Raw genomic sequence first — 12,479 nt, forward strand, 5'->3', positions numbered from 1 at the left:
AACAAAAGTCACAATGAATGACACGTTGATTTGAATCTTGACAGTGCCATGACAGAACTTTATTCAGAATGCCAAGACATTTCAGCATCTGTATTTGTTCAGAATAGGTAATTCACTGGCAATATTGTTCATTAAAATATTCTTTTAGTTCCAGTCTTAATAAGATCTTCCACAAAAGTTAGAGCTTTCAGCATAAAAATGAGTAAATGATAGCCTATATAGCTAGAACCAGCTAGAAATATGATAGCTCTGCTTTTCCATAAAGGCATACTGAAAATCCTCGGCTTTTAAAGTTATTACTTCTTGTGTTACAACTTTTAATTTCACTGAGTGTTAATTCAGTAACTGAAGATTACGTTAGAGGAGATTTTTTATTCTACTAAATTATTCGTGGTTCCGATAACTCAGGAAATAATGTGTTTATGAGCCCTTACATTGGTAGTAGTTGTCTTGTTGTGTTGACTTGCCCAACTAGATGACATAGTGCATGTTATTTTTGCTCAGTGGAGAGGCATCGAAAGAAAAAGATTAATGCTGGGATAAACAGAATTGGAGAACTCATTCCCTGCTCTCCAGCCCTTAAACAGGTAAGTGTTCACTGTAAAATGTTTGTGTTTCCTTGTCTATAGAAGCCAAAAGCATTTGAATTAACATGCTTGAAATAACTAGTAGGATCTTTAAAAGTATTTATAACAATTTCTTTTTAGAAATACGAAGCCATTGTAATATATTTGTGCAGATTTTTGAGCTTCATGTCTGGAGGTGTTACATATGACTGCTGAAGGAATGAACAGTACGAGTTGGTCATGCGACTCACTGACTTTCTCCTCTGTTCATGTGTACAGTGTTTCTGAGCAGATTCATGTGTCCATAGCCATCTAATCATCTTGCTGATGCCTGCTTGTCCATTCACAACTTTCCCACATAGTTCTCAGTAAACATGCTTGCATGTTTATATCTGTAATCTTTGGCATAATGAAATGAAAGCAATTCTGAAAATCAGATATTAATAGTAAGGAAAGATAGTATCCTCATGCAAGGTGAAAAGACAAAACAACAAAAAATGTTCAAAAAAAGCATTCTGTTCAGCACCTGTTTAAAATGAAGACTTTTGGATCGAGTGCAAGATCTATCAGATCTATCATTGGATCTACCAATGGTGAGATTTCTTTCTAATTTCATATTGTTTGGTTTTCCTTTAAAGAGCAAGAACATGATTCTGGATCAGGCCTTTAAGTACATAACGGAAATGAAAAGACAGAATGATGAGCTTCTGTTAAATGGAGGGAACAATGAACAAGGTAAGTACAGATTCCACTGGAAGCTCTAGAGTTTGTCACTCCTTTCTACTGTGTGTTTGTTAGTAATAAGAAAAAAGCCAGGAATTCCCTGCATCAACAGACTTAAGGATTCCCAAGACATATGCATGCAAAAAGAAATCTGCTTTAGAATTATCTCAAAAAAGAAACAAAGAAAATGCCCAAGTGCATGTTCTAGCTGTGAGATTTGAAGTGATGTAACATAATGAAAAATCTCACAAGTAATGCAGGATCATCTAGTAGATCGTTATTTTTTTTCTATTGTAATGTGCTGAAAAAATTCTGATAAAATTCAGGATTAGATTTTCTTCATTGGAAAGATGGATCTTTCTTCATGCAGTTGTTTGTTTGCTTGTTTTTTCTTCCTTTCAAACACTTTGAAAGAAAGAACAACCTACCTTATAAAAATACAGTGCCTTGTTTGAATTCTACTCTAACAGAGGCATACACATGCAGTGGTGGAGATATGACAGAAATAATCTCAGAGCTAAAGTTTTAGTTGGTGATGTCTATTTCTCCACAAAGAGTGGAATGCTCTTAAATAGTTTATGTTGTCGATGTGATTGGTTTTGAAAATCCTAGGTGATTTTTCTATTAGGTGAACTCTCTCCAATTCCACTGTTGGGTTTTGTGGCTTTACATAGATGCATTCTATTTAGTTTTGCATGTCATTTTTATATGCAGTGAAACTGGGAAACCACAAGGTTATCAGTTTCATCAATATCAATTAAGATATCTGCTTTTCATTCATTAATTAAAGAAGTTGATTAGTGTTTAGTTTCATATGATTTATTTTTATATGTTTTTAACTAATTAATTAGACATATCTGAATATTGGGAGTGAAGTAGTTTGTGGGGTTTATTGCCTTCCTGCCCAGTAGAAACGTTTATCAGGATAGTCTTCATTTATGTTATTATGTTATGTTATTGAAGAAATCACACATTATTAATAGCCTATTTCAGTATTACATTTAACTTATTCTCCAAACCTCTTGGCAGTGTTACTAGGTATTTGCACTGATGCTCATGTCATAACGTTCTCACTGTTTTCTAGCTGAAGAGATAAAAAAACTGCGGAAACAACTGGATGAACTGCAAAAGGAAAATGGGAGATACATTGAACTACTGAAAGCCAATGATATTTGCCTGTATGATGATCCTACAATCCACTGGAAGGGGAATCTCAAAAATGCAAAGGTCTCAGTTGTTATTCCTAGCGATCAAGTTCAAAAGAACATTATTGTCTATTCAAATGGGAGTCAACCCAATGGAAATAACCAGGGAGCATCTGTCCAGGGAATAACGTTTAATGTTGGTCATAATTTACAAAAGCAAACAGCCAATGTTGTTCCAGTCCAGAGAACTTGCAACCTAGTGACTCCTGTGACAATTTCTGGTATTTACCCTGCGGAAAACAAACCACGGTCTCAGAGTACAGTTTCTCCACTGGCACCCACTCAGGTGGTCCCAGCAGGGAACACTCTTGAACTTTCCATACCAGAGAATGAGCAAGGTGTGCATGCTACTGCCACCTCACAGAACACTTCTCAATCTGGAACAGAACAAGGCCTACAGTGTTCTTCAGATAATGCACTGCAGAATGGTCAAAGTCTCCCCAAAAGTAAAAATGATGAAGGTGGCTCGAAGTCAACAAAGAAAACAGTCATGCAGGGAATCAGCCTTCCTTCCAGTGCCTGTGTGGAAGCTGAGAAAGTTCAACATATGAATGCAACCAGCTCAAAAACACCTAATTCTAGGAACGAGTTTCAGGAAAGCTCTGTAATTTCAACTGCTGGCACAGCTGTTGTGCCATCTGTGAGACTGTCTGCTGCAGACAGTTTTTCCTCTGTAAATGTTCTCAAAAGTACAAACTTAATAAGTAGTGCTGACACGCCTGTGACTTCTTCTGCAGAAGGAATGAAGGCTGTAACGGTAATAAGCACTGTGCCTGCCAGTCCCCTAGAGAACTGCTGGTCTTTTTCAGGCTCTACAGGTGTTGTTCCTTCAGACTTGAAAAATATGAGTAGCCTTACACGGATGCCTTCAGCTGGAAACACACAGACCACATGGACAACTTTGCAGCTAGCAGGAAATACTGTCCAGCCACTAAGCCAAACACCATCCAGTATAATGACTGCGCTGCTAAGTGAGCCAGTTAATGGGGCTAGTACTGTATCTGCTGCTCACAGCAGGCCTTTGACAACAAGCATTAGTTTGAATACTTCTCTGCCTATAGATGGGCAGGCAGCTGAACAGATTGTAGTTACCTTGCCCTCTTGCCCATCCCTACCTATGCAGCCATTAATCAGCCAACCACAGGTTAAAACTCAGGCTGCAGGAAGTATCCTTCCATTAAATTCAACTATGCAGGTAATTCAAATGGCTCAACCAGTTGCGTCAGCTGTGACAGGAGCACCAGCGAACCAGAATGTCATCATTCTTCAGCCTCCAAACACTGCTCCGTGTCCTCCAATTGTGAGAGCAGAAGTTCCTAGCCAAAATGTCAGTCAACAAATTGTAATTATTCAAGCTGCTAGTCAGAATCCTCTTCCTCTGCTCTCTGCCCAGCCTTCTGCTTCTGTCAGAGTTCCTGTGAATGGGCCTGTGGCAGTTGCAAACTCCAGCAACTCTGTACAAAATGCCCATCTTCCACAGACCTTTGGTGGAAAACACCTTGTCCATATATTACCAAGGCCATCTTCTTTGCCATCTTCTAGCTCTACACAAACATTTTCAGTTACAATGTCAAATCAACAGCATCCCCAAACAATCTCATTGAATGGGCAGCTTTTTGCATTGCAACCTGTGATGTCTTCATCCGGAGCTTCAAATCAAGCCCCTATGCAAATTATTCAACCCACCACCAGCGAAGATCCAAATACCAATGTTGCTCTCAATACATTTGGTGCTTTAGCTAACCTCAATCAGAGCATATCACAAATGGCTGGACAAAGCTGCTTACACTTGTCTCTCAGCCACCCTACCAATCCCACAACTGTCCATAACCAGATCACCACAGTTAACTGTGTGTCATTGCCAGCTTCGGTGCTACCCTCAGTGCCTCTGGAGGGTTCAGTATTAACTAGTGCATCTAATTCAACAAATGTTTCCCCCAAAAAAGCTGCTGCTGGTTTTCTGTCTAATTCAAAATCAAAAAGGACAAACAAAAAGCAGAGTACAAAAAAACACCTTGCTGCCAACACTGAAGCTTCCTGTCCAGCAATTCCTTGTAAAGATGCGGGAAAGGCAGACAGTGTTCCTGTAGAAGCTGTGGCAAAGCATTCAAAGGGTGAGGGGTTGCCTGAGAATATTCCAGCGACGTCACAAGCTTTAGCCACGTTGCAGGTGAGTGGCGCAAGTATTTCTCCTTCCAAAGAAGCTGAGTGCTCAGAGCAAGCAGTGGGGTCCTGCCCTGCACCAGAGACAACTTTGGCAGAGCTGCCAGCCCCCTCACCATTGCAGCCTGCAGTGTCTGAACAGTTGGCACTGGTCCCACCAACTGCAAGGGATGCTGCTCCTCTCCTGCCAGTCCGTCAGCCTCAGAGCAACCCACTGACCAGCTCAGCATCATCAGAGTCTTCCTCTCGCTGTGAGCCCCCTGGCACCTTAACATCCTCTCAAAATGAAGCACATGGGACAAGTTCTCAGGTTTCTGGGGCATCAGCAGTGGAGAGCAGCACGGCAGGCCAGACTTCCACTGCAAGAACAACTTCAGAATCCTGCAGTGTTCCGCAGAGTTCTTCAGTTGTCATGCAAGATGTGGACTTGCTGGAAGGGCAAGGTCTGACCAAAATGCTGTCTGATCTTACAAAAGAAAGAACAGTTGTGGAAAAAAGCTCTTCTTTTGCTGTTCAAGGAGAGCATTCTAATTTTCCCATGGAAAACTCTAAATCAGTGGAATCAAATGTCGATTTGCCTGAGAAGCAGGAACTCTTGTTAATGAACACAGAAGGAGATGCACTCTCCCAGCATCACAGCTGCGTTTCTGATCAGGAAGTAGTTAGTGCTGCCCTCATTGCCAGCAGGCAGGCAGACTCCCCAATGTCAACCAGTTCTGGTAGTAGCCGAGGCTTCTCTGTGGCTTCGATGTTACCTGATACCACCAGAGAAGATGTTACTAGCAACACATCAACCAGTACATGCAACAACTGCACATTTTCAGAACAACCTGACATCGTTGCTCTTGCAGCAAGAGCTATTTTTGACCAGGAAAGCCTTGAGAAAAGTGGAGGAGGAATGCAAGTTAACATGAGGGATGCCATATCTAAGTCAACTGATGTGACTCTGGAGAGAGAGCAACAGACTTTTAAACCTCTACCAGTGAAAGAAAGCAATGCAGGGCCATTAGAAACAGCATCAAACAAATTCAGTGCTCAGGATACGGTACAAACAAATGTTGATAGACAAGTTGAAAAACCAAGCTGTTCTGTAGGAGGTGTGGAAACCTCCAACTCTTCTTTGCAGATTGCAGCTTCCCAGTCACCGAGCATAACCAGTTTAAGTGTGAATAACCTGATACACCAGAGCCGCATTGTCCATCCCCTTGTGAGTTGCTCAAGTTTACCCCAGCCTTCAGAGCCAGCAAGCATTCCTGCAACTGTGGGTCTCTCTCTTCCGTCTAGTTCGTATGTCAATCCGTCTCCAAGATCAGCTATGATGAGTGAGTATGCTCAGGAACAACTGAATGCTATTAGGGCAAACTCCATGCAAGCTCCTCAGCTGCAGGAATCACGCTTAAAGCAGCAAAATCAGGAAGGTCGCAAAGATTCTGCCAAGCGGGCTGTTCAGGACGACCTTCTGCTTTCTACGGCAAAGAGACAAAAGCAGTGTCAGACAGCACCTCTAAGGCTCGAAGGGATGGCACTGATGAATCGAACACCAGAGAGTATTGCTGATCAAACACAGATGCTGGTCAGTCAAATGCCTTCTAATTCATCAAATTCAGTGGCATCCTTGAGCAGTCAGGGGCACACAGATGGCCTCAGCAGGCTATTCCCATCAAACAGCAACTTCATAACTCCAGCTTTGAGACAAACTGAAGTTCAGTGCAACTCTCAGCCATCAATTTCAGAGCAACAAGGTACAGCAGGGCAGCATTTGCAGCCAATTCAGCATGTTCCTGCTCAAGGCATATCTCACCTTCACAACAATCATCCCTACTTAAAGCAGCAGCAGGCTGGACAATTAAGAGAAAGGCACCACTTGTATCAGCTGCAGCACCATGTCACTCATGGGGAAAACTCAGTCCACTCTCAACCCCATGGTGTTCACCAGCAGCGAACAATACAGCAGGAAGTGCAAATGCAAAAGAAACGAAATCTCATCCAGGGAACCCAAGCCCCACAACTTTCTTTACAGCAGAAACACCATGGAAGTGATCAGACACGGCAGAAAGGTGGTCAGCCTCATCCTCACCACCAGCAAATGCAGCAGCAGATGCAGCAGCACTTTGGAGCTTCCCAGCCTGAAAAGAACTGTGAAAATCCCACAGCAAGCAGAAACCATCATAACCACCCTCAGAGCCATATAAATCAGGACATGATGCATCAACAGCAGCAAGACGTTAGCAGCAGGCAGCAAGGTTCAACTTCTGAGCATGTATCGGGGCACAATCCCATGCAGAGGCTGATGACCTCCAGGGGTTTAGAGCCGCAAATGGTATCCCAGGCAAGTATTGTAACCAGGCCATCGGACATGACCTGCACCCCTCATAGGCAGGAGAGAAACAGAGTTTCCAGCTACTCTGCTGAGGCACTTATTGGGAAGACACCCTCTAATTCAGAGCAGAGAATAGGAATTTCTCTTCAAGGCCCTAGAGTTTCTGACCAGCTGGAAATGAGAAGCTACATTGATGCTGCTAGAAATAAAGGGTTGGTTATTCACAATATGCAGGGCCGGATATCCATTGATCATACGGTTGGCTCAGATGTACAACGACTTTCTGATTGCCAGACATTTAAGCCAGCAGGACCCAACCAACAACCTGCAGGCAATTTCGATGTGCAGGCCTCAAGAAACAGTGAAATTGGTAATTCTGTGTCATCCCTCAGGGGCATGCAATCGCAAGCTTTTCGAATTGGTCAGAATACTGGGCCACCCATAGAAAGACAGAAGAGACTGCCTTACCAACCAGTACAAGGTATTCCAACAGGAAATTCCCTTCCGTCAAGGGAAAATGAAAACACGTGCCACCAGAGTTTTATGCAGAGTTTACTTGCTCCTAACCTTGGAGATCAAGTCAGTGGAAGCCAGCGATCGATCCCGGAACATCCAAGGAATACGCAGTGCGGTGCATCCTCCACGATTGAGTACAGCTGTCCCCCAGCACGGGAGAGTGTCCACATCCGGAGAGATGGCGATGGTCAGAACAGGGAAAGCTGTGACATGTCTATCAGTACAATTAACACCAGGAACAGCTCTTTAACTATTCCCTTCTCAACTTCATCTTCCTCGGGAGATATTCAAGGTCGAAATACAAGCCCAAACATTTCCGTACAGAAGTCCAATCCTATGAGGATGACAGACAGTCATGGAACAAAGAGCCACATGAATACACCTGTCTCCAGCAACATGCACGGGGTTGTGAGGCCAACTCACCCTCACCCTGCAGTTTCTCACGGAAATGGCGAACAAGGGCAGCCTTCTGTTCGTCAGCCAAATTCTTCAGTTACTCAGCGCTCAAGGCATCCTCTACAAGATAACAACAGCTCTAAAATACGGCAGCCTGAAAGGAATCGATCTGGAAATCAAAGACACGGGAATGTCTTTGACCCTAGTCTTCCCCACCTGCCCCTGTCTACCAGCAGCAGTATGATCCTTGGGCGCCAGCAGTCTGCTATAGAAAAGAGAGGAAGCATTGTCCGCTTCATGTCTGATGGTCCTCAAGTGTCCAACGACAATGCAGCCTCTGACCAACATACGCTTTCTCAGAACTTTGGATTCCCTTTTATCCCAGAGGGTGGCATGAATCCACCCATAAATGCCAACACGTCCTTCATTCCCCCTGTTACTCAACCTAGCGCCACTCGAACACCAGCCCTAATCCCCGTCGATCCCCAAAACACGCTGCCATCCTTCTACCCGCCTTACTCTCCTGCCCACCCCACTCTTTCCAATGACATTTCTATCCCTTACTTTCCCAACCAAATGTTTCCTAATCCGACCACAGAGAAGCCAAGTAGTGGAGGTTTGAACAATCGATTTGGATCTATCTTGTCTCCTCCCCGGCCCGTTGGTTTTGCTCAGCCAAGTTTTCCTTTGCTTCCGGATATGCCACCAATGCACATGACCAATACGTCACACTTATCCAATTTTAACTTGACGTCTTTGTTTCCAGAAATAGCCACTGCTCTTCCTCCAGATGGTTCAGCAATGTCGCCTTTGCTTTCCATTGCAAACACATCTGCTTCCGATTCTTCCAAGCAGCCCTCAAACCGACCCGCCCACAATATAAGCCATATTCTAGGTCATGACTGCAGTTCAGCTGTATGAAGACTGGCGCACTGACTTTTAGTCTGATGAGTTGTTTATATATTTAAGAAAAAGAAAATGGATCTTACCGGCATCCCTGAAGAGACCAGTCATAGCATCACTGTTTATTTGCCTAAATGTATGTATATGGGTACCTTCCGTATTTATATACGCACTCTCTATCCACCTTACTAACTTTAAAGCACCAGTGCCTATAGCAATGCTTACTTGCAAGTAAACGGTAAGAATGCAACTTTAGAGCTGTGCAAATACTGATTGTTGATTTTACAACAATCAAGCCTGATGTCTGATTGCCACTCTCAGTAGTGCTTGGATGTAAAGAAAGAAGTGGGAATATCCAAACAGGACACGGGAAAACAAGTGCTACAGGTTTCATTTTATTTATGACGTGTTTACCTGAAACTAAAGGTGAACTTCAAGTGGCTTAGGTTTTTCTTTTTCTTTTGTAAAATATTTTGGGAGTCTCCTAACAAGACAAGTCTCCGCTAATTTGGTGTTAATTGATAAAGGCATTTGTTGTGCAGCTTTTGTCTGTTTGAAGCTTGTTGCATCCACTTGACTTAAGGCTGACTTGACCTGGCAAAAATTGCCATGAGTTTCTGTGGCCAGAAATTAAAAATACTGTTTCAGAAAATTGAAATTTCCTTAACGCATGAATTTCTATTTCAAAGAAGAATTTGTTTGGATCTTGTTTAGTGATGGCATCTATTGCTGCTGAACTTGGCCAACATTTTAATGTAACTCAGTACTCCTACTGGAGTACCGTGGGGACAGCAGTCCTGTTTGTTGCCATTTCATTGCTCATATGCTGCAAGTTACCTCAGGGTGGTTTTGTACCTTGTTTAGCACCTTCTTAATGTCTTCTTTTTCTTTTTTCCCCCCCTTTTCTTTGGCCTGTGCTCAGCCACCAACTTACTGGTTTCTGTGAGTGACAGCCCCTTGTTGTAATGGTCAGCACACAGGAGCAGCACTGAGCCCACGACATCCCACAGAATCCATGGGGATTGTGGGCATGGTGTCTGCTTACTGTTGCTGGCAGCATTGGGGCCTAATATAATATCAGTACTTTGCACTTGAATGCACCTTTTGTCTAAACCCACTTGGTTGTGGGTGAAGGGAGAATGTGAATGTGTGAGGACTGAAAAGATGTATGCCAGGAGGATGTGATGTGAGCATCACAAGGAAGGGGGACTTTCTGTGTGTGTGAGGGACAGAACGAGTGTGTGTACTAGCTGAGACCCCAGTATGCTTTCACAGATTTTGATCCCATTTCTTTAGAAGGAAAGGGAAGAACTAGCTAACTTCTATTTATTTAATGGCTCCATGGTATGATTTTTTTCAGAAATATGTCTTCTAATTTAAGTTATTGGAAATACCATTCCAGATTATATTCTCCAAATAACAGTTTTCTTGTAAGCAATCATTCTGTACCCAGATGGCACAGCTGCAAGGATGTATAAGCTTCAAATACTTTGGTATCTCTGCATCATGCTAGCACTCCTGGGACCTCTGGTAGCGTAATTTTCAGTGTCCCTGCTCTTGTGTGGGCAGGGGCAGGTTCCCTGGTTTCTTCTTCTTCTTCTTCTTGTTTTCAGTGATTGTTTTATTTTGGTTTCCTGAAGGGCAGAAAGGAGGATGCTCCTTCATCTTGAATCACAGAGTCATAGAACAGCTCAGGTTGGAAAAGACTTTAAAGATCAAGTCCAACCACAGTCTATCCCTACTACCCTAACTCTAACAACCCTCTGCTAAGTCATGTCCCTGAGCACCACATCCAAATGGTTTTTAAACATAACCAGGGATGGTGACTCAACCACCTCTCTGGGGAGCCTATTCCAGTGCTTAACAACCCTTTCTCTAATGAAGGTTTTCCTGATATCCAACCTAATCCTCTCCTGGTGCAACTTAAGGCCGTTTCCCCTCATCTTGTCACCAGTGAGAAGAGACCAACCCCGCTCTCACTGTAAACACCTCTCAGGTATTGGAAGAGAGCAATAAGGTCTCCCCTCAGCCTCCTCATCCCCAGACTAAACAGCCCCAGTTCCTTCAGTCACTCCCCATAGGGCATGTTCTCCAAGCCCTTCACAAGCCTTGTTGCTGTTATTTGGACCTGCTCCAGCACCTCCGTGCCCTTTTTGTACTGAGATGCCCAAAGCTAACATCGTACTCAAGGTGAGGCATCACCAGTGCTGAGTGCAGGGGCAGGATGACTTACCTAGTCCTGCTCACCACACCATTCCTGATACAAGCCAGGATGCCACTGTCCTTCTTGGTCACCTGGGCACACTGCTGGCTCATATTAAATTCTCATAATACTCATATTGAAGAATAGGAGCCCCAAAGAGGTAGCTGAAAGTTTTTTCATAGTTGGAATGTTGAGGGCCCATTTTTGCCAAGTCCTTTTTATATACTGCTTCAGGGAAGTAAAGAAGCTTTAGTATAAAACAGAATTGGGCTGTCTGTAGTTATCTGATAATGTCTCCATTCTTGTAACCTGGGGGTCTGGTGTTTTCTCACAAAGCCAATTAAAATGGTTCTGTTTCAAATGGGGTATCACCATCTCTTTAGGACACTAAATGTAAGTGGTGCTTCAGGGCGTTGGTTTTTTTTTTTTGGTTTGGTTTGGTTTGGTTTTTTTTGTGTATGGTGCAAATATTTGATGGGATATTTATTTCATTTCAAAGCAAGCCTGCTTTTCTTTGCTTGCCTCCAAACAGCAGTGATTGCAGTTGCATTAGCAATGACCAGCAGTCCTCGACTCTGACTGAACAAACTGTGGCTCTGAGTTTTGTCTGGTCGGACTCTTGGGCAGCCGCGTTGGTCTCCTTCATGCTGTAGATCCCAAATGGGGTGCCATAAAGGAGAGTGAGGAGTACCTTAATGCTGAATGGCTCCAGGGGTTATGAATGATTGTGGAGGATAGAACCGGTGGTTGCATGCTGTGTTGTGTGGTCTTCTGCACAGAGGAACGTACAAGAGCCATTCTTACTCCTCACTCATTTGTTACTTGCACTGGTTTCCTATGCTGGGAAGGCTCCAGCACTTCGGGTTGTTTGTCAGAGCTGCAGGGAGCCTATAAGCTTGCATGGGTATATTTATTCCTTCAGATTTCACTAGTGTTGTATTAAGGTAAATGCAATCCTGAGTATTCACAACAGAACATGTTGGAAGTGTTGGCTTTTTGTATTTCTTTTTTTACGTACGTTGTAAATCAATTTTTGAACAGGCTGGAAGTTTTATATTCTCCTTTTCTGTTTACAAAGATGACCAAAAAGCAATTGTACTCATAGGATACCCTTAGTGCAGGCAGTTACCATACAGTCATGTTAGTGATGCAAAGACTGTGTGATTTTGCAGGAACTGCACAGTTTTGTAGCGCATGGCTCAAAACTCATTACCACGTGACCATTCTCCATCAGAGGATTTATACCTTACGTTGTTTTTATGGGCTGTGGTGGCTCCTATGTAATCACCGTGCCTCTCTGGACTTCTTATGGAAACAACCAAGACCAGAATGGAGACCACTTCATTGCCCCAACTGAATAGGACAATTCCTGCTGAAGTTCAACCACAGGCCAATGTGAGTCTTCTTATATGCCATAAAAGATGCTAAAAGAAGTGTTCTCCATGGCATTTGTTTAGGATAAAAGGAAATGTAGGAAGACTTAG

The 12,479-nt window shown here is 43.3% G+C and overlaps 1 protein-coding gene across 3 annotated transcripts in view; it reads left to right on the forward strand.

The window, feature by feature from the left end:
• Positions 1-12,479, forward strand: part of USF3 (upstream transcription factor family member 3) — a 38,305-nt gene that overhangs the window by 12,487 nt on the left and 13,339 nt on the right. For 2 of the 3 annotated variants that reach the window (XM_015874312.2, XM_015874328.2), the window contains exons 4-6: positions 505-587; positions 1,205-1,301; positions 2,374-9,333. In XM_015874312.2, coding sequence (XP_015729798.1) covers positions 505-587; positions 1,205-1,301; positions 2,374-8,810 — 6,617 coding nt within the window. In that variant the 3' untranslated portion in view covers positions 8,811-9,333. Of the gene's footprint in view, positions 1-504; positions 588-1,204; positions 1,302-2,373; positions 9,334-12,479 lie in introns of those variants that run through there. The other variant, XR_001557831.2, reaches the window with a different exon arrangement.

This window comes from Coturnix japonica, chromosome 1 (assembly GCF_001577835.2).
Source record: "Coturnix japonica isolate 7356 chromosome 1, Coturnix japonica 2.1, whole genome shotgun sequence".
In the NCBI taxonomy this organism is placed as follows: Eukaryota; Metazoa; Chordata; class Aves; order Galliformes; family Phasianidae; genus Coturnix; species Coturnix japonica.